Consider the following 21,164-nt stretch of genomic DNA (forward strand, 5'->3'; position numbering starts at 1 on the left):
TAAGGTGTCTGAATCCTCAGAATTCATAAAAGAGCAAGCGAGAAATATAGGGATATGTATTACTACTATTTACGGCTAGTTTCTGAAGTGCGCATCCACTGGACACTAGACTTAATTTACAGGAGCACCATATTTGATAGGAACGAAAACAAGGCTGTGAGGGATTGACTTAAAGACTCTTCAATGGAATTAAATATATCTGTATAAAGCATCTACTTCTACTTTTCAGTTTATTGTCTATTGATATATTTTGTCAGTGGAACGATCCAAAACACTTTAATTTACAATTTCTGAATGTAGGGTTACTCTTCAGCACTCACTTGTACCACCATTTTGTTTTGGTGCACTAGGCGGTCGTGGTAACACAGCACTTCCCACAGCTGTTGCACTTCCTGTCCCAGAAGTCCCTGCATTGCTTCCAATAACTCCCACACTGCTACCTGAGGACAGTCCACCTCCCACAGGGCTGGGAGCCACCAGAGGCAAAGGCTCCACTGCGGGCTGCGTCGACCCAAGACCCAAAACACCAGACCCTGAGCCCAAGAGGCTTGAGGTGCCCAAGAGGCTTGTGGAGTCCAAGAGGCTTGTGGAGTCCAAGAGGCTTGTGGAGCCCAAGAGGCTTGTGGAGCCCAAGCTTCCATTAGTCCCCACTGAGGTTACAACTCCACTGGAGTTAGTACTACTAACATTTGTTCCAATGGACGCTGAGAGCCCGCTGCCCACAGCTCCTGCAGCAGCAGCTTGCGCGTAAGGTGCTGGGGTAGATCCGCTCAAAAACCCGGTCATACTGCTCAAGGATGCTGGCATCCCTGATAGGACCAAGCCTGGGATCTGATTTGCAGCACTTGACGACGTCGTACCCTTCCCAATGCCCATACCGGAGGCAGAACCTGTCCCCAACAAAGACTGGCTTTGTGAGTTGGATGTAAGTGAGCCAAGTGTGCTGGTGTTGGGTGGCGAAGTGGAGGTGAGTGTTGGAAATAAGATACTGTTGCTGGAGGAGGCAGAGTTGACATTGGATTGGGATGAGATGGAGTTTTTGGATTGATGCGGTTGTTGGGATTGCTGTGTTTGTTGCTGGGTGGCTGAACTGTAGCTGCCAGAGCCGGCCAGGCTGACTAAGTGGCTGCTGCTGCCCCCTGATGTCGAGCTTCCGCTGCTGGCAATAGTTACCATGGAGATCAAAGAGTTTGAAGAGGCTCCCGAAGATGAGGACAATGAAGAGGAGGAGGACAGAGACGAAGATGGATTTCCGTTCTTAATAGGTGACTGCGACAAGAAGACAGGATTGGTAAACTAAATGTCCATAAAAAAAACAAAAAACACTTATATTTCATTGTTTTTTCTCACCTGACTGATTTCACTGTCTGTCGAACGACCTCTTTTCTTTTCATCTTCCGAATTCTCAACAGCACAAATATAGATAACAGAAAAAAAGAAAAAAGTAAAAAAAACTATTATTTAACAAAAATAACAGTTTACGTTTTTATTTTTATTTTTTTCCCTTTTTCACTCCAAGTCCTCATGACGGCATAGTGACTCGCCTAAATCCGGGTGGTGCAGGACGAATCTCAGTTGCCTCCGCATCTGAGACCGTCAATCCGCGCATCTTACCGCGTGGCTTGTTGAGCACGTTACCACGGAGACATAGCATGTGTGGAAGCTTCACATCATCCACCGCGGCATCCATGCACCCCTCAAAGAGCGAACCCCATTAAAGCAACCATGAGGAGGTTACCCCATGTGACTCTACCCTCCCTAGCAACCGGGCCAATTTAGTTGCTTAGGAGACCTGGCTGGAGTCACTCAGCACGCCCTGGCATTTGAACTTGCGAACTCCAGTGGTGGTAGTCAGCATCTTTACTCACTGAGCTACCCAGGCCCCCCAAGTTTTTAGTGTTTTAAAAAGGAATGTTCTGGGTTCAACGAGATTTACCATCCTATTATTTGCAACAGGAATTTTGACTCGTCACCGGTTTGTAAAAACAAACAAAACTCATGTTTACAGTAATGTATTCACAATGGATAAATATGGGGAAAGGCACTGCACTGGAACAATTATAAAAAATAAAAAAAACAAGTTACAAAAATATGGCCACAAGACTTAAATATTAAATGTGATAATATAAGACTAGAGTAATAAAATCACTTACTAACCAAGTCCGTGAAAGGTTATAACCAAATATTTCTACTCATGTCATGACCATGTAAAGTCAGTAAATCCAGTAACTTTCATGGCATACTGAATGAAAGATGAAAGGATACAAGAAAGTGTTGTTTACATGGAGCAAACTCCACCCACAGGTAGGACTAGGTAAAAACATAACATAGATTTTCAGATGCATCGTGATGAACAATCTTGATAGCTATTCGTAAATCCCAAGATCGATCTTTTACTCTATATGCAACTCTCTACAATGTGAGTAAATCACTCACATATGCAACCAAATTTCACGCTATGCAACTAAAAATGTCTGCGATTAGCCACTGGCTAGTAAATGTTTAGATTTTACTCACCAGTGATTTAGTATATTGGAGAAGTTGTTTACCACCAAGATCCACTGTTGAATGTATAAGTTTGATTTGACCTGTTCTGTGTAATGCCAAAGACGTGATCCACGCTATCCATTTGTCATTGAATAATGTCTCTTAATATTCTTTTATTTTTTTACACCATATATTACTGTAGTAACACCATGCTTAATTGCATTAAAACTATGGCAAAAAAACATTACTTTTTTTTGTTACTACAATATTACTATAGAAAAACATGGTTATTTTTTACCAACAACTCATTTTCATAAACAACCTTGTCAGAAGTAGGGCTGCAACAAACGATTATTTTGATAATCGATTAATCAAACAAGTATTAGAACGATTATTTTACTATATGGCGACTATTGCAACTATTAATCATTAGACCTTAACCGATTGTTCAGCTTGTGGCCCGACTTAAAAGGTTGGATTAAACGTGCTTACTAACAATAAAGAGGACAAAATAATTTTTTTAAAATACCTCTAAATGACATTCACTGAAATAAAGGGGAAAAAATACTTTATCAAGTTTAATTCAGTAAAGAAATTCACTGCAATAAATCCTATTATCAAGTTTTTTCTCTTGTTTTCCATTTAAAATTGTCTAAAAAACAAAATACATTTACTTGAGAAGCAACATAAGATATTTAGACTTGCTTTACGAGAATGTATCTTAAAGTGTATTTTTTTTCAATTGTTTATAATTCTGCGAGTGCAGTAAATACAAAATATATGTATATTCAAGATCTAGTCTCTAAAAGCAAGTCTAAATATCTCATATGCTTCTTCTCAGGTGAATGCATCTTTTTAAAGGATTTTTAGATATTTTAAAATATTTTCATTTTTCAAATGAATATATCCAACATTCTCAGAAACAATTTTCAATTACAGTATAGTTCCTAAAGTAAATGTACTCAAGTTTAATTTAAATAAGTTTTAGATATTTAATTGGAAAACAAGTCAAAACAAAATCAAAAACGTATTTTGTTGCAGTGTATAATGGGGCGAAGACTACTCCCTCTCACCTTTCTGTTCACTTCAAGCCATCTTTAACTCCCTAAAAAACAAACTCCTTATTAATAAAGCTACATATTGCCAAATTCTTTCACGCCAAGAAATGCACAGTGACATATATTATGATACAATAAGTCGCAAGCCATCGTGTTCTAATCTAGCTGCGTTTCGAAGTTTGTAGTTATTTACATGACCTGCTTGCATATTATTTGAACTTTAATAAAGCTATAATGCATTAAAACTGCATTTAAGATGTAGCACCTGGGTGTTTTCTTTAAAGAGCTCCGGCTCTGCTTATTCCACAACGAGAGGGCTTCTGGATTTACTTATTTGTTTTTTTTGTATAATTCCCTCGTACTTTGGGATCTACATCATCTGAAGCGGTTTGGAAAATTTAGAGTGCATCTGGACTGTGATCAGTGTAATTCTTCCTCTCCTCAGTCTTGGGCAAACTAAAGTGCTGCTCTCGCATGCCATCATTACAGTTTAATGGGATCCCATGTTACGTAAAATGAGATCAAACGACTATTCGACAACAAACATTTTTGTTGACAATTTTTTTATTGTTGACGTTGTCGATAATATCGACTAATCGTTACAGCCCAAGTTGGAAGATGTATCCCGTGTCGTGGAAAAGATGCTACTGTGTTTCAGATGGGGCAAATTATTGGCCTGCATCAAGAAAAGAAAACAAATAAGGAGATTGCTGAAATCACTGCAATTGGGTCAAGAACTGCCCAACACATTATTAAAACCTGGAAGGATAGTGGTGAACCATCAGATTCACAGAAGACTGTGGTCGGAAAAAAAAAAAATCTTGAATGATTGAGCTCGTAGATGACTAAAATTACAAAGTCACATCGTAAATAATCGACAGCAAAACTCTAACAGTGAAAGTAAGAGCATTTCCACAATGTAACGAGAACTTACAGGATTGGGAATAAACAGCTGTGTTGCCACAAGAAAGCCACATTTTAGTTAGGCTGACTTTCTAAAAGACTGGAGCAATGTAAAAAGGTCATGTGGTCTGATGAGTCCAGATTTACCCTATTCCAAAGCGATGGGTGCGTCAGGTTAAGGAGGAAAGTGTTTGTGCTCATATTGTGAGTGGTTCAGGGAGCATGAGGAATAATTTTCACACATGAATTGGCCACCACAGAGTCCTGACCTTAACCCCATTGAAAATCTTTGGGATGAGCTGGAGAAGACTTTACGGGGTGGTTCAACTCTTCCGACATTAATGCATGATCTCGACCTAAACTTTTTGCAACTCGACAACCTTATGCAACGGCACAACATTTATTTCTGTCCAATGTGTGCAGTAATCAAAGCTAAAGGCGTCCAACAAAATATTAGAGTACTGGCCAGGCAGTGTATATCAAATATAATGTATGCAATTTAAAGACATCGTATTTATGTCTTTGTAATGGATTTGTATATTTGTAAAAAGCTAAAATGTGACCAATAAGATGAAAAACTAATGATAAAACATCATTTGTAAAATGTATATTTTCATAACGTACCTAATTAGAAAGTCCCCTATATAATTAACAGCATTAGCTCAGAGATAATTTATTCCATATTTAAGCAAAATGGACATATAACTGAAATCTACCCATATGAATTGATATTGAATCAAATGGAAATCAGAATCAAATTGGGAACTCCAATACCCAGCCCTACCCACAGGTATTATGTCTGAAATGTTGGTAATTTGCATAGAACAGTGGTCCCACCACTAAACAACGACGTATACAAATATGTTAACAAATATACAAACTTCACATTTCTGCTTTTAATCTCTCTGGAATGCCTAGCTCCATAGACTTGCATTATAACTGTATTATTGTAAATGCAATTTTTGTTTGTTTTTACAAACCGAAGAAGTCTAAATGTTATTCTTTGGTAAATTGCAGATGTTGAGAAAACTTCTATATTGTTTTGACTAAAAGTGCCACTGTGAGGGGCACATACTCACCGTAGTGCAAGTAGCCGGGGAGGGAGGTATGGGTGAAGATGACGTTGTTGAGGTCGGCGTGGAACTGGAATGCTGGAATAGTTCATCCTCTCCGTGACCTGGAGACGTGGCCACAAGTGGCTGGGCTACAAGAGTGAAAAGTTAAAGAGTTATGAATGAGAACAGAACACTCAAAAGAATCCTTAAATATTACACAGATACTAACGGAGCTCCTCCAAATCAAGGTCGTCATAAAGAAACTCATTCTCCTCAAAGTCTGGATCCTGAGAAGAATCAAGGTAGTATTCTACGTCGTCTTTGATCTTGCGGATGCTGTCCACCTGTAACGATTCATTGTCCATCATTCTGAGGATGGTCTCCAGCATGAGGATGTGATACCGGTGCCTCTCGATCAATCGTTTCAGTTCCTCTATTCGATCCTGCTTCTGAGGTAACAGCATAAGAAACAATATCATGCAAATGAATGTGGGCAAAAACAAAAAAGTTAAATGGTAATCCCATGTTTTTTGGTCATGTTGCACGGTAATACTATGCAGGGTTCCCACACGTTTTGATCAATACATAACCATGAACTTTCATTTGTGATTACAGGATTAATTTTTGATTCCGATAGATTTCCTAAAGAATCATTTAAACTAATCAATAGATCACGTAGTGAGTAAAATATGTAAAAGGAAGCACAGAGAATGGTTGCTAAAATGAAACTGACCTCTTTTTCTCCTTTCTTTTTTTTAGTCAGGACAGAAAGGGATTCTACTTCGCTCTCAAACTGGTCCACTTGCATGTTCAAAGTGTCTATCGTGTTCTGAACATACAAAGCAGAAGAAGAAAGGTTACATTAGTAAATGATGCAAACTTTAAAGGAAAAACAAAGGGTTATTTTGCTTAAGATACCAATCCTCCCAAGAATGACAGGAAGGTTTTGACTCTTACCGTTAGCCACTGCCCGACCTCTTCTTTTTCTTTTTGTGCAGGATCGACTTTCTGAGCGAGGCCGAGTCCCTCTTTAGAGTACGCTTTTGTTTTGGTCTCCCGTTCCACAATCTTAAACCGCTCCATTTGCTGTAAACACAAAGAAAGCTCATCATAAATAATTTTCAAAATACATAAAACCCTTGTTTGCATAAGTGTCAAGAGGAGAACGTTTCAGTTGAAAAAATAAATAAATAAAAGGGATAAGGCATTTTTAATGAGGTTATTGTCTATTTCTAGACTATAAGTGTCATAACCTTTGTGACTTAGACATATATCCTCAAAGGCTTGGAAAAGGCTTCACAGAAATATATTTCTGTAGGTTTAACAAAATAATTTTTTTAGTGTGTGGTTTTTACAATGTCTATTAGCTCTGAGACCATATATATGCTAGTGTACTCCTAAAAGTTATATGCCGATATATGCATTTAAAATACAAAATGTAAAAGTCTTCTAAAAACTTTGATAACTCATCTTGCACTCAAGGGGCATGCACTTATTTTTGTCCAATATAATGCTGTCTTACATGAAAATGTCCCTCCCTCTATTACCACATGCAGTAGCACAAGCAAGTAGAAAATCATGGTTCACTGGTGTGATGTCAACTAATGTTTTATTTAAAAAAAAGGGTAAAAGCTCTTTGATATGTCCCATGACTCCCACCCAAACATCCGGTTTCAATACGGAAAACGGCAACACAGGAAAGAAAGCATTTCTGTGCTTTAATACATTATTAAATGTACTTCATAGATTAACACCTGATTAAAAGTTACTGAAAACACAAAAAGGAGTGGTCTAAATATTAGGGCTGGGTTTCACCAGACGCCTCACGATAAATATGATTCGATATATCGCGATACATCACAATATCATTAATTTAGGTATATTTCAGTTAAAATATCTAATATTTTGCTTACAGTATAAAAGAAATTCTATTTCAGCTTATGCTGTTATTCATTATACAGGGGACCTTCTAACTTAAATTAGACTGCTGTATGTCCATAGACTAAATTACAGACATACAGCATTCATTTTACAAATGTAATTTTATCATTAGTTTTTCATCCTTTTGGTGGCATTTTAGTTTTTTTTTTAACATGATGTATTGAAATTGCATATAATATATTTCATATACACAGTATATTTTGCATGCCTAATTTGTACTATTTACAAGTATTTACTTAGATATGTAGGACGAGTGCTAAAATGGTACTGTCTCTTTAAGACCTGTGGCAGGGACTTTGACAGTAATGTTTGTTTGGTCGAATGGCTTCTTTACAGCATCCATGCTATGTATGATTAGAATTAAATGTTTTTGTCGTTTTTAATAAATAACTGACTGTAGAGACAGGAAAGGAATTTAAAAGAGACATTATTGCACAACAAATATTTTGTTTGGATCTAGTCTTTTGACTCGCATCACACAGAAAGAGTAAAAACGTTTACTCTCAGCATGCAGTGAAAAGATCTAGGTGCTGAACTTCTTCGCCACTACACCACTCAAACACTGGTGAGTGAAATCTAAAAAATAACCAACCAGTGGATGATCAGACATTTTTTGTAGCATCTGGGAAGTATTTACACACATATGATTGTAGGGGATTGCAGATAGAAAGCAAGAGTGATCTTGGCATTTTAAGAATCGACATTGGGATCGTACAAATTAAGATTAAGTAGAAAATCGATATTTTTTTGCGGCCCTAGATCCAAACGCATGAGAGGTCCAACATAACTGTGATTCAGGGGGTCTATGACGTCCTCCCAAGTCCATCCAACCTGTGCACATGGGGCAAAATAGAAACACCTGCATGCCCTCTTTGTTCCAAAATAGGAACATTAGAACACATCCTGAGCAGCTGCTCCAAGGCGCTGGGTGAGGGCCGGTATCGATGGAGGCACGACCAGGTCCTCAAATCCATCGCTGAGGCAATCTGCAAGGGGATCAAGGACAGCCGATACACCCAAGCTTCTGCCAAGACAATTCACTTCATCAAGGAAGGACAAAAGCCAGAGAAAACATCAAAAAACTGCTCTGTAGGTTTGCTCTCCACGGCCCGAGACTGGGTGATGACAGTCGACCTGGAAAGGCAGCTGAAAATCCCAACACACATCACCCAGTCCAAATTGAGACCTGACATCATCTTGGTCTCTGAGGCCACCAAACATCTGATCTTGTTAGAGCTGACAGTGCCCTGGGAGGAGAGGATGGAGGAAGCTCAAGAGAGAAAAAGGGAGAAATACCAAGAACTGGTGGAGGATTGTCGGAGGAACGGATGGAGGACCAGGTGTATGCCAGTAGAGGTGGGCAGTAGGGGATTTGCTAGTTACTCCCTAAGCAAGGCCTACGGTACGCTGGGCATAAAAGGTGCTAATCAAAGAAGAGCCATAGGCAACAACGTGGAGGCAGCAGAAAAAGCATCCAGATGGCTCTGGTTAAAGAGGGGAGAGCAGTGGGGGCAGTAGAATGCCACTTGGACACAGGCCGGGGCCTGATCAGCCTCGGTCGGGTAGCCTGGACGAGGGTGTCTGTTGTAAGACCCGAAACACCCAGTGACTCCTGGAAACAACACTGATGATGTGTCCAAGGTTGTGCGTCAGTAGATGTTTCTGTAAACTGAGAGAAACTGTGAATCCTGCAGGATAGGTTTGACTTTCGTGCCTCATAGAAGCGTCTCAGACTGTACTGAAAATATCACAATACGTGGATTTAAGAATCGATACATAAATCAGAAAAGGTATCGCAATATATATCAATATTTCATTGTATCAACACAGCCCCGCTAAATATGGAATTATTTATTTGTTTTAGACCATTTTGTTATAAATAAAACAGTGATCGGCTTCTACCTTTGTGTGCATGCTGATTACTCACCGTCTCTATGAGTTTGCGGTTCTCTACTAGCTGCCTTTTGTCTTTAATCTCATTGGAGGCGACCCACGTCTTAATCTGGTCTCGAAGACGCTGCAGAACCAATGCAGGCACAAACAGAAAGAGCATGGAGAAAGCACAAAGACAGAATGAAAGAGAAAATTTAGAGTCAGATGCCTGAAATCAAGCATGCATGGACTCGAACTGCGCTTCCAAGCTCAGTGGACACACGCACACATGACCCCTGACATGGGTAGCACTTGTCCTTATGGCTACCAATACAGAAAACACACACCGAGTTGAGAAATATGCCAATATATTAATATCAATTTAAAGCAGTTGGCTAAAGGGTCAACACCTGTAGAAAACAACACACTTGATTGAACCGGCTCACTTCTAGCCAAGTTCAATCAGTATGTGATCAAAGGAAATTCTCACCTGTAATTTTTTTATCTCTTTCTTGAGGTCAGACTCATATTTTTCTTTTTGGTTGGCGTTGGCTGCATTGTGGAGCTGATTGACAAAAGCACAGACATTGAGCTGACTAGAATAGAAGCATCTCTACATAAAATTCATTATTTTAATGGGGGAAAATAACAGCCTCAAAACATGGAAGACTTAGTCAACATTGACTGGGGTGGGCAACATGGTCAAATATATGGTACATATAAATGTAATTTGTTATGTAAAAAAAAAAAGTTTCATATGTTTGACAATAATATGTTTAAAAGCACTTTAAAAGGGGTTGTTTGGACCAAATGCATAGTTTTTCTATGTAAACCCACACTTGATGGAAGCCTTTGACCATTCCACAATGTCATGCAGTTTTTTCAGCATCTAATGCTGGAGTCACATTTTTTGACGTTGTGTCAATTTAAATTAACCTAAACTTATAAAACGCATCTTGAGAGACCTGTGTTCTGGTACATTTGTTGTGTATTTATATTCTAAGAATGTATTTGGTGTGAAATGCCCTTAAGAAGATAAGAGTATAAATTTAAATGATTCAAACACTCGAGAACAATTTTAGAAAGATTATTCATTATTATTTGTTACAATTACAAATTTTCCAAAAAGCATGCACACTTGTATTCTTTTGAGTATTCTGTAATTTAGGCCTCATTTATGAAACATGAAAATAATAATTTTCTATATACATTTTTCATAAAACTATTCTCATATAAATTTAATTACTACATTCCATCCTTGCATTCAATTAAATCAGACAATTAACTAGAAAATTACTCCTGTGCTAATACAATCGCACATCGATATGCAGTATCTCGCTTTCTCATGATATTGTATTGATACTTGGATCAATACTTTTTTTTTTATATTGATACATGTCCAATTATATAATGTCCTACAGATCAGTAAGAGCTTTGTAATTAAGAACTTTGTGCTGAACAAAAGTGAAAGTGTATGTCCTAGATGACAACGCAATACAAAGACATTTTTTATTTTACTGAGTATACCTTTAAAACAGCAAAACGTTATTGTGAATTTTTTATATATAAATGTACAAATTACCTTTTTCCAAATGTCCTCAAACTGCTCTACTCCTTCCGTAACTTTTTTCAAACATCTGTCTATTTCACCTAAGAGGAGAGAAGCAGTGCTTTGGTAAATGAGGAGATGAGGTGAGGCCAGGCCACATCCTTTAGGACACATGCACATGTGGATTAACTACACCAGGATACAGCTGATAATTATGAATAATGTAAGCTACTCATACCACTGTACCGCTTTCCTCAAACTAAGCTGCATTTAGAGATTTTCCAAGAAGGCCATTAAACATATATAATAAAAGGGCCGGGAGAGATCAGAAACATTAGAACTCAAACGAAATGGCCATAATTTTTGCATTTCTTCTGCTATCATATGTGATTACCTTGAAGTTTTCTTTTATCAGCCATGACTTTTTGACTATGATGTTTTCTTCATGCCTTATTTTCTGAAAAAGACAGAAGAGAAAATTATCACCATTTTAGGTCATTCGTACATTGGCTTGTTGCGTAGAGGGACAGTTCACACAACAATTAAAATTTGGTTATCATTTACTCACCCTCATATTTAAACACAAAAGGAGATGGTAGGCAGAATGACAGGCTCAGTCACCATTTACTTTCACTGCATCTTTCTTTTTTCACACAATAAATGTGAATGATAACAGATGCTAATATTCTGCATAACATTCCCTTTTGTATTCTGTGGAATTAACACAATTTCAAATTACTGGATATACTGTACTATGAAGAAGATACATTAAACACTGTAATAATAACGTGCTTCAAGTTATATGTCAAAAAAGAACACAAGCCATTTAGATGGACAATTGTTATATAATTATGAGACGTTTTATGGTTTTCTTAAGTATGCGTCATTAATGTAATTGCAGCATGCAGCACTGTATGTGTGATGACATCATTACAAACACTGTGGGATTGTATGACTCCCAATGGGGTATTAATAAAGAGCAATTAGCATTTTTAACATTTGACATAAGCTCCAAAGGAAGATTTAATTGTGTTGCTTTATATAGATTATCTAATACCAAACCTATAATCTGGGACCGAATACTCCTAAATTAATATTTACATTAACCACGGTCAATTTGAAAGCAATTAACCTACATTCAAGTTCCAACAATGTAAGACACTTTCATTTCTTGCCAAAAGCCAGATGCTGTCCACCCACAGTAATGTATAGTACACTAATTGCAGTAAGAGCCCCACTGCATACACCTGGTGTTCAGTAGCCTGTAAAAGGCGCAATGATGATAGAGCAGGACTGCACGTACCACCTTGTGCAGTTTATCCAAACTAGCTAGTTCAAGGATATAACACACAATACATGAACGAAGACACTTCTGGCTACAAAATAAGCCTGTCAAATTAAATTAGAATATTTGTTGAATTTAAGATAAAAATGCACATCCAAATACCAAAATGAGCATTCAAATTTTGGATGCGTGCCAAGCACTGATGATGACTTACATTCCCAGGCTAAACAAGAGCAGTGCAACAAATGAACAATTCATTCTTAAAACTTTTAACGGGCAGCTATTATGCCCTTTTTCACAAGATGTAATTTAAACTTTTGGTGTCCCCAGAATGTGTCTGTGAAGTTTCAGCCCAAAATACCCTAAAGATTATTTATTATACCATTTTGAAAATGCCAATCGAGCGGTCTTTAAATGCAAATGAGCTGGTGCTCCTCGTCCCGTATCCAGAATAGGGCAGAGTTTTCTCTTCTTCTCTTCTTATATGCAATATGACTGACAGCGAAAATAGTGGTGTTCACTTGATACAGAATCTGCGAACGGCTTGTTCTGTGACCGTGCTTATGATTAATGGGAATTAAAAAAAAAAAAAAAAGGACTGGGTGGATTTTCATCATTATATGGTGGTTGTGTACACACTGCCAACACACATTTATGTTCAAACACCATGTAAAAGTGAATTTTGCATAATAGGTCCCCTTTAACAATTGAAAATAGACCTTATCAACATATTGCATTTTTTCCATACTTTTATTCAACAGCTATCTTGCTTTTGATATTTTGATAAACTAGTATTATTAAAGTGAATATTATATTTTACTATACAGTTGCAATATATTTTTATTCAATCTCTTCAATTTCAGGCATCTAGATTTTATTTTGATTTGTGCTTTTTTGCTGGATGCTTCACTTTTCTGGATAAACAGTTTGCGACATGGCCCAGTGTGATCAATGAAGATTTTAAAGTAATGTCTGAAATCTCGTCTCGTTACACAGGCCTTCGAGTCTGACAAATAAATTATAGGACACAGTTTTGGATTGTTTGTATTTTAGATTACTGGTGTTTGTGTATGTGGTCATTTTTTAATGTTATGTTTTAAATTGTATTACTGTGAAGCACTTTGGTTAACTCTGTTGTTTTAAATGCGATATAAATAAAGCTGATCTGAGATTAAAGTGCAAATGCTGTGATTTTAATCATATAAATATATATTTTACATGTGCTGCATGGTTCACAATGGATAAGAGCTCTGCTCTGTCAATTTCTAGTACAGGGGTTAGCAACCTATGGCACGCGTGCCAGCATTGGCACATGAGGGGTAATCACTGGCACACCAGTAATAGCGAGAGAGTTGTTGACTATTTTATATATATATATATATAAATATTCCACACCTGCATTCCAATCTACATCTTGATATAATTATTTTTATGATCACACAGCATGTTTTCATGAGCATCTAAATTCGTGAGCCAAAAGCATATCACTTTCGGTTAATCGTGCAAGTAAACGCGCCTGCTTTGCTTTGGATAGGCTGTGCGGATGACAGCCTACATTCCGTGTTTCATTAGTTTCTTTCAGTTTTCAGAACAAAACAGGATGTAATGATGAAAACACCACTATTAATCCTTGAGGTTTCCAAACCAGCATACAAGTACACCCTCCTTAAACCAAGGTCACACTCAAAATTACATTAAATGATATACAGAGAAAACATAAACCCACATCGTGGGGTTGAAAAATCTGAATCTATTCAAAATATATATTAAACCTTGAAATAGCTACATTTTTAGGATTCTGCAGGTGCGATTCACAGAAAAGAGCTTAATAGTTGATCGGCTTGTGATTCGCAAATGGCTTGCATGCACAGTGCGAGTCTCATCACACTTTAATACTGTTTAGTCTCACATTCAGTTGATGAAAACGCTGCGTGATCATGAGGAAGGATTACATCAAGATGTAGATTGGAATGCAGGTGTGAAAAATTTTATTTAGATAAAATAGCCTGGTACTCTCTCGCTATTGCTTGCATGCTAGTGATTACATGATTACATTGACAAAATAAAAGAAATATTTAAGATTACTACACAATTTTGTGATCAGTAATCAAATAAGCACATTTGTGACATAAACTGTGTTAACTCATTTTGTACAAAAGCACAGGTTCTTTCATTAAAGCACTTTCTCAAGATGCTCAGTGAAACTTCACATGCAGGATCACGATTATATCATAATCATCGGGTTTTGCACAATTTTGGGGGGCACAGCCATTGACCAGGAAAATAAAAAAAATTTGCCAACCCCTGTTCTAGTGGATGAGCGGTTGGATTTACGCAGCTCATCCACAGCAAGATAGCAGCCTTTAGTGGTTTAATAAATCACACTAGGACATGTCACGATTTTAATTTGATTAATTGTCCATTTCAGTGTAAAAGGAGTCACAACATAAATAGGAGTGTGAGCATTTTAAAGCTGTCGTGTGTCAGCATTACTGCACGCTGGTACCGGATTGAGTCGGTGCTCGGTACTACTGCAGAAACACTGTGTCTTTAGTTTACATCTTTTTTATTTTAGTATCGACCTGGTACCGAAGTACAGGTACTTTTGACAACACTAGTCTTGACTATGCCTTGCTCTCTCACTGCATACGCATTAGGTACGTACATACAACTTTATTTTATGAGAAATACTGTTGTGGTTTAACATGACTCTAGTCTGATAAAATTGCTTATTAACGTTCACTCTGCAAAGTTATCCAGTATTTCAATTTCATTGTTTCATGATGACATAATGGCGGTAAACCCTGGAGGCCTAAATACTGGTAACACAATGACAAGGATAACAAAAAAGTGTAACATGACTGAGTGTTGTGTTTTCATTCTTGTCCTCTGTCTTGTCTTCACACCGTCGAGTTATCCTGTCCATTATCAGATGTACGGAATAGACGTGATGGAAAATGTGCTTCTAAATAAACAGCTGCTTCATGTTTGGAGCCCTAAAGTGGCAGAAATGTGGCAAACAAACTCTGGCTCTCTCCAGTCAAGTTATGGACTGTGATTCGTTCTGAGAGTGATTTTGATCTTACCAGTGTTAAGTTCACTCTCAGATCAGTTCCGCGAGTGATGATGAAGTTGGACTGGAAACGCTGTCACGTCCATGAGGGATTTTGAATTCTCTGCTGTAATGTGATCTCATTCCCTCTGAATCTAACTATGTAGACACATACTCTAACCAATCACATCTGAGAATGTATTCATATACCTAACATTTTGTGATGTCGCTTCAACTATCGTTTTTAAACCGAAAGGACAAAAATGAAAAATTAACCAATTTCCCCTTAGGATTTACAATTTAACATAATGAGTGCTATCATTGTTTCCAGTGATGTGCAATGGGTACATAACAGTTACCATCATAAAAAAAAAAAAAAAAGTATTTTGGGGTGTCATGACCCTTTAAAAACTTTATAACAGGGGTTTTCAACAGGGGCAGTGCCGCCCCTCTAACGACGCAGCTGAAGTGTCTGGTTTAGCAGCGGCAAATACACAGGCAAAGGCATAACCTCGGCTTATACACCTGTATGGTTCTGTAGATGGATACGGCTCAATGGACAGAGTAGTGCGAGCGCAAATCTCTTAAAACTCACAGCTTTGCAAGAATCACTGAGAAGCAAGGCACGAGAAGCAGAAACCATTTGGATTCGGCACAGAATTATACATCACCACCCTTGAATTTACTATAGTAACACAAAATGTATTTTAGGGAGAAATAGATTGATAATAAATATTATCATATCACTACTTCAGCTCTATTAAATTTGTCATAGTAATTTTGTTACAACTTAAAAATATTTATATTTTGTATTTATTGTTTTTACATGTGTTTAGAGTAGGTCTACAGTTTATAATTACAAAAATATAATTTCTAGGCCTGCCCCCTAATAGTCGACCAAACGTTAGTCGATGAGAAGAGTCTTGGTGGACTAAGTTTTGATTGGTCCACTGGTTGGATGCTAGGTGGTACTAAAGGGTAATTTTCGTTAAGCAGAGTTAGGATTAAGCAAGACATCTTGATTTCAAACTTTGTTTTTTTTAATCTATTTTAAAAAAAAATTAAAATGAAACTGGAAAAAAAAAAGTGTGCAATTAAAATGTATGTTCAACTTTTAGAAAGATGGCTACACAACAGTTGTCAACATCTCTCTGGCAAAGAACCTACTTCATCTGTGCATTCTCTACCGGATGGGTATTTCATTATCCGGGAAAATACATCATCTGTGTGAATAAATTCACTTTGTTCCCTCATTCACTATATATAAATCACAATATCCAATTACATCAGCAACTCCTGGGCTGAGGTATCAGTGAATATTCTTGCTTTAGTGATTCTGCATTGAAAATTAAATAAATTTATATAAAAAATGAAAAACTTCAATCAAACACATTTCTAAATTCAAATTGCACCCCAAACGAAACAAAAAAAGTAATTAAAATAATGAAGTGATCAAAAGTATAATATATACAGGTGAAACTCGAAAAATTAGAATATCGTGCAAAAGTTCATTAATTTCAGTAATTCAACTTAAAAGGTGAAACTAATATATTATATAGACTCATTACAAGCAAAGTAAGATATTTCAAGCCTTTATTTGATATAATTTTGATGATTATGGCTTACAGCTTATGAAAACCCCAAATTCAGAATCTCAGAAAATTAGAATATTACATGAAATCAATAAAAAAAAGATTTTAAATACAGAAATGTCGGCCCTCTGAAAAGTATAATCATGCATATGTACTCAGTACTTGGTTTGGGCCCCTTTTGCATTAATTACTGCCTCAATGCGGTGTGGCATGGATGCTATCAGCCTGTGGCACTGCTGAGGTGTTATGGAAGACCAAGATGCTTCAATAGCGGCCTTCAGCTCTTCTGCATTGTTTGGTCTCATGTCTCTCATCTTTCTCTTGGCAATGCCCCATAGATTCTCTATGGGGTTCAGGTCAGGCGAGTTTGCTGGCCAATCAAGCACAGTAATACCATGGTCATTGAACCAGGTTTTGGTACTTTTGGCAGTGTGGGCAGGTGCCAAGTCCTGCTGGAAAATGAAGTCAGAATCTCCATAAAGCTTGTCTGCTGAAGGAAGCATGAAGTGCTCTAAAATGTCCCGGTAGACGGCTGCGTTGTCTCTGGACTTAATAAAGCACAGTGGACCAACACCAGCCGATGACATGGCTCCCCAAACCAACACAGACTGTGGAAACTTCACACTGGACTTCAAGCATCTTGGATTGTGTGCCTCTCCATTCTTCCTCCAGACTCTGGGACCTTGGTTTCCAAATGAGATGCAAAATTTGCTCTCATCAGAAAAGAGGACTTTGGACCACTGAGCAACAGACCAGTTCTTATTTTCTTTAGCCCAGGTAAGACGTTTGACATTTGAAGCCCATGTCCAGGACCCGTCTGTGTGTGGTGGCTCTTGATGCAGTAACTCCAGCCTCAGTCCACTCCTTGTGAAGCTCCCCACACATTTGAATGGCCTTTTCCTGACAATCCTCTCCAGGCTACGGTCATCCCTGCTGCTTGTGCACCTTTTTCTTCCACACTTTTCCCTTCCACTTAACTTTCTATTAATGTGCTTTGATACAGCACTTTGAGAACATCCAACTTCTTTTGCAATTACCTTTTGAGGCTTTCCCTCCTTGTGGAGGGTGTCAATGATGGTTTTCTGCACAACTGTCAGGTCAGCAGTCTTCCCCATGATTGTGAATTCAACTGAACCAGACTGAGAGACCATTTAAAGGCTCAGGAACCCTTTGCAGGTGTTTAGCTGATTAGAGTGTGACACTTTGAGCCTACAATACTGAACCTTTTCACAATATTCTAATTTTCTGAGATTCTGAATTTGGGGTTTTCATAAGCTGTAAGCCATAATCATCAAAATTATATCAAATAAAGGCTTGAAATATCTTACTTTGCTTGTAATGAGTCTATATAATATATTAGTTTCACCTTTTAAGTTGAAATACTGAAATTAATGAACTTTTGCACGATATTCTAATTTTTCGAGTTTCACCTGTATATATATATATATATATATATATATATATATATATATTAGTAACCACCTTTCAATTTAACATCAGACAAGTCTCCGTCTAAACATGCAGGCAGAAAATTACTTACACAAATGAAGACATAAAAACCTATATAAATAATAATGATGATAATAATCACTGAAATATAAATACAGGTTTGAGGTGAATGTGTTTTTGTATTATTTTATGATTTAATCACAGATGTTTAGGCTGCAGATTTATGGTCACAATGAACTGCTCTGTGGAAATAAAGTGAACAACACAAAACACCTCCTGAGCAGAGATGTTAATTTGTAACACTCATAGATGATACTTTTCTTACAACAAAAAATTAAAAAAATCAGAAGACAGAAACAAAAAAAAAGAAAAAAAGAGTGAGAATCTTTTACATGCGTGTGTTGCACGAGACTGCACGTGTCCGTACAAACAGTGCGTAATACATGCGCATAGATGGCTTTTCTGTCATCTGTCATGTCCAGACGGTCTCCTTGCTGGTTTTTCCAGCACATTCAGAATCATTACAGCTTTTGCCAGTGTCGCTGTGGCTCGCTTGTAAAATGTATATTTCAAAGGCTCATTATTACGGTTTAGTATTTCTCTGTAATGTAGAACAGTGTTAGCAATGTTACTTTTGTTACATTTCTCAGCCCTGGAACTCAGAAAATGTTCTGATTCCCCCCAAAAAAATATATTCAAGTAATTAAATGAATATCATAAACGTGCAACTAATGGCTTAAATTAATGCCTACTAGTCGACAAGGAAAATCTTTGGTCAGGGGCAGCCCTAGAATTTTCCTTTTATAGGCCCCAGATATTGCCCTCCATCTGCTTGAATTCAAGAAACGCAAGGTTTGATCTTGCATTCATGACGCATAAGGCTGCTGCAGTGCATCGAAGTTGCATTAAGAAAATTACGCAAACATAGAGTATTGAAGAAACATTGAGGGAATGAAGTAGGGGTGTTCATCAAAAAAAAGGTTGAAAATCACTGCTTTATAATGTATTTATATTAATATATTAATTAATATTTTATTATGTATTTATAATGCATGTATATTAATGTTGTGTTTTGTGATGTGATGGTTAATCTGAGACTCATGAGACTCCAAATAGAGCCCTGTAAAACTCACAAATAAAGACTAAAGTTCTTGCATAGTAGGCCCTTAAGCTAAGTGGGGTGTCATCTGTGTTTTCAGTAAACAGAAAAAGCTCTTGATGTAAAGGCATGGGCTCATGACAAAATACTTTGAAGCCCTATATGTATAAATTATTAAATAAGTCCTTTAGTATGTTTTAAAGGACCAGCAGCATTCACACACAAAAACCTCTCTGGTACTGCACTTGTGAGGCTGCACAGAAAATCTAATTTTCAAAAATTCCATGACTAGTTTCAGGTCATACAGACCCTGTCTGCATGAAGCTGTGGCCAGAGAAAATATTTTTGGATGAAATATCAGCCCAATTGCCTTTTGACTTGGCTTGTTCCCTGGCACTGAAAGCATGCAATTCACAAGTAAAATAGTGATGTTTGAGTGGGTGTAAAACAGCACAAATCATTACAAATAATTAGACAATCTGTTCAATTTAATTTCCATTTGGAAAGATTAGAGAACCAGGAATGAGATTTTACAAAGACAATAATTTTATATCTCAGGCAGATTGTCAAACTTTTTAAATCAGCTTTATCGCCAAGCACTTGACCAGATTTCAATACACAGCAATATACATCTCAGCCTTTTCATAAATCTTGTCATTTTAGACGAGCTGAGAAAAAGACAACAGCTTAACTGACACAATATGAAGACAGACATTCTTTCATGCATCTACGCACTTCAGTAGTCAATAGTGACTAGTTAGCACATGTGTGGCTGAATTAGAAAGCAAACGGTGTATGAGGAATGTGCCATTCATTCCAATAGCACTACAGAGGACTGACCATCCTATAAAATATATGCAGATTCGCTGTTACTTCCAGGTCAATCAAAGTTCTCTGACACATTCAGTCGCGCGCATCCATTAAGTCCAAATGTAGCGCGTGTGAGAACAGCTGATAGTTCAAAAGCGTGAGTTGATGTAAAGATAGTCTCTCCCTCGCATCTGCTATTTCCATGCAATGCAAACATTAAACCCCCAGACCTAATGGCCCTGATGATACCAGCTTATTTAAAGCTGGGTTTTTAAAATGGTCCTGAATCAAATGAAACCACAGAGCCAGCCACTGTCTTTGCATGTGGCTACTCTTGTTTTGGTCTGATGTGATACTTACATCAGATGCACACTACTTTTTCAGCGTGCTGAGACACTAACGCGTTAATATTAACACTTTAAACGAGTCAGAAAGCTCGCGGCTCTTTTCGTAAGCACCTCGCGAGCCAGTAGTAAACGCGACCGGCTAGAGCTCTTTTTTTTTTTTTTTGCCTGGGATACAAATAGGAAAGGAAAAGAAAAAGAAGAGGCACGTAATTGGAGTGAGACTCCCGCGATGTGAGGATGTTTTACCTGGTTTTCCTGAGTTGCACTTCCCCTCTTAATATACCCTTCAGTTCCAGCGCAATTTTCCAACTTTTCACCCTATATTTTTATTTCCTGTTATTTCTATTCGCCAAACAATCACCTCGCGCATCCAAGATGGCCACCAGGAACACCTCCTTCGCAGGATGCTCGTGGCTCCGCCTTCTAACACGCCATTGGCTGGTGGCCTTCTGTGCTCGTGTCTCATTGGATAGGATGAGCTGTCGATCTAGTAGCACCGCTTGACAGCTTCCGTGCGTTGCGAGCGATGATTGGTGTGTTTGGAGAGGTTGAAGGTGTACCGGGATGTCTTAAAATTTTCCGATTTACTACATTGCCTCAGGGTAATGATTTTATATTGATTATTTTAATCACAGTGCTTTGAAATGAAATTAAGTTGCTGATTT

At 37.6% G+C, this 21,164-nt stretch overlaps 1 protein-coding gene across 1 annotated transcript in view; it reads right to left on the reverse strand.

The window, feature by feature from the left end:
* The window catches only part of LOC127620374 (CCR4-NOT transcription complex subunit 3-like), a 32,808-nt gene extending 11,926 nt beyond the window's left edge, over positions 1-20,882 (reverse strand). Inside the window, exons 1-11 of the mRNA XM_052093592.1 lie at positions 20,746-20,882; positions 11,260-11,322; positions 10,899-10,966; positions 9,807-9,881; positions 9,372-9,461; positions 6,461-6,589; positions 6,237-6,332; positions 5,733-5,952; positions 5,528-5,652; positions 1,351-1,404; positions 321-1,269 (exon numbers count right to left, since the gene is read on the reverse strand). Coding sequence (XP_051949552.1) covers positions 321-1,269; positions 1,351-1,404; positions 5,528-5,652; positions 5,733-5,952; positions 6,237-6,332; positions 6,461-6,589; positions 9,372-9,461; positions 9,807-9,881; positions 10,899-10,966; positions 11,260-11,284 — 1,831 coding nt within the window. The 5' untranslated portion in view covers positions 11,285-11,322; positions 20,746-20,882. The remainder of the gene's footprint in view (positions 1-320; positions 1,270-1,350; positions 1,405-5,527; positions 5,653-5,732; positions 5,953-6,236; positions 6,333-6,460; positions 6,590-9,371; positions 9,462-9,806; positions 9,882-10,898; positions 10,967-11,259; positions 11,323-20,745) is intronic.
* Positions 20,883-21,164: the final 282 nt, after the last annotated feature.

Source organism: Xyrauchen texanus, chromosome 26 (genome assembly GCF_025860055.1).
Source record: "Xyrauchen texanus isolate HMW12.3.18 chromosome 26, RBS_HiC_50CHRs, whole genome shotgun sequence".
Taxonomy (NCBI): Eukaryota; Metazoa; Chordata; class Actinopteri; order Cypriniformes; family Catostomidae; genus Xyrauchen; species Xyrauchen texanus.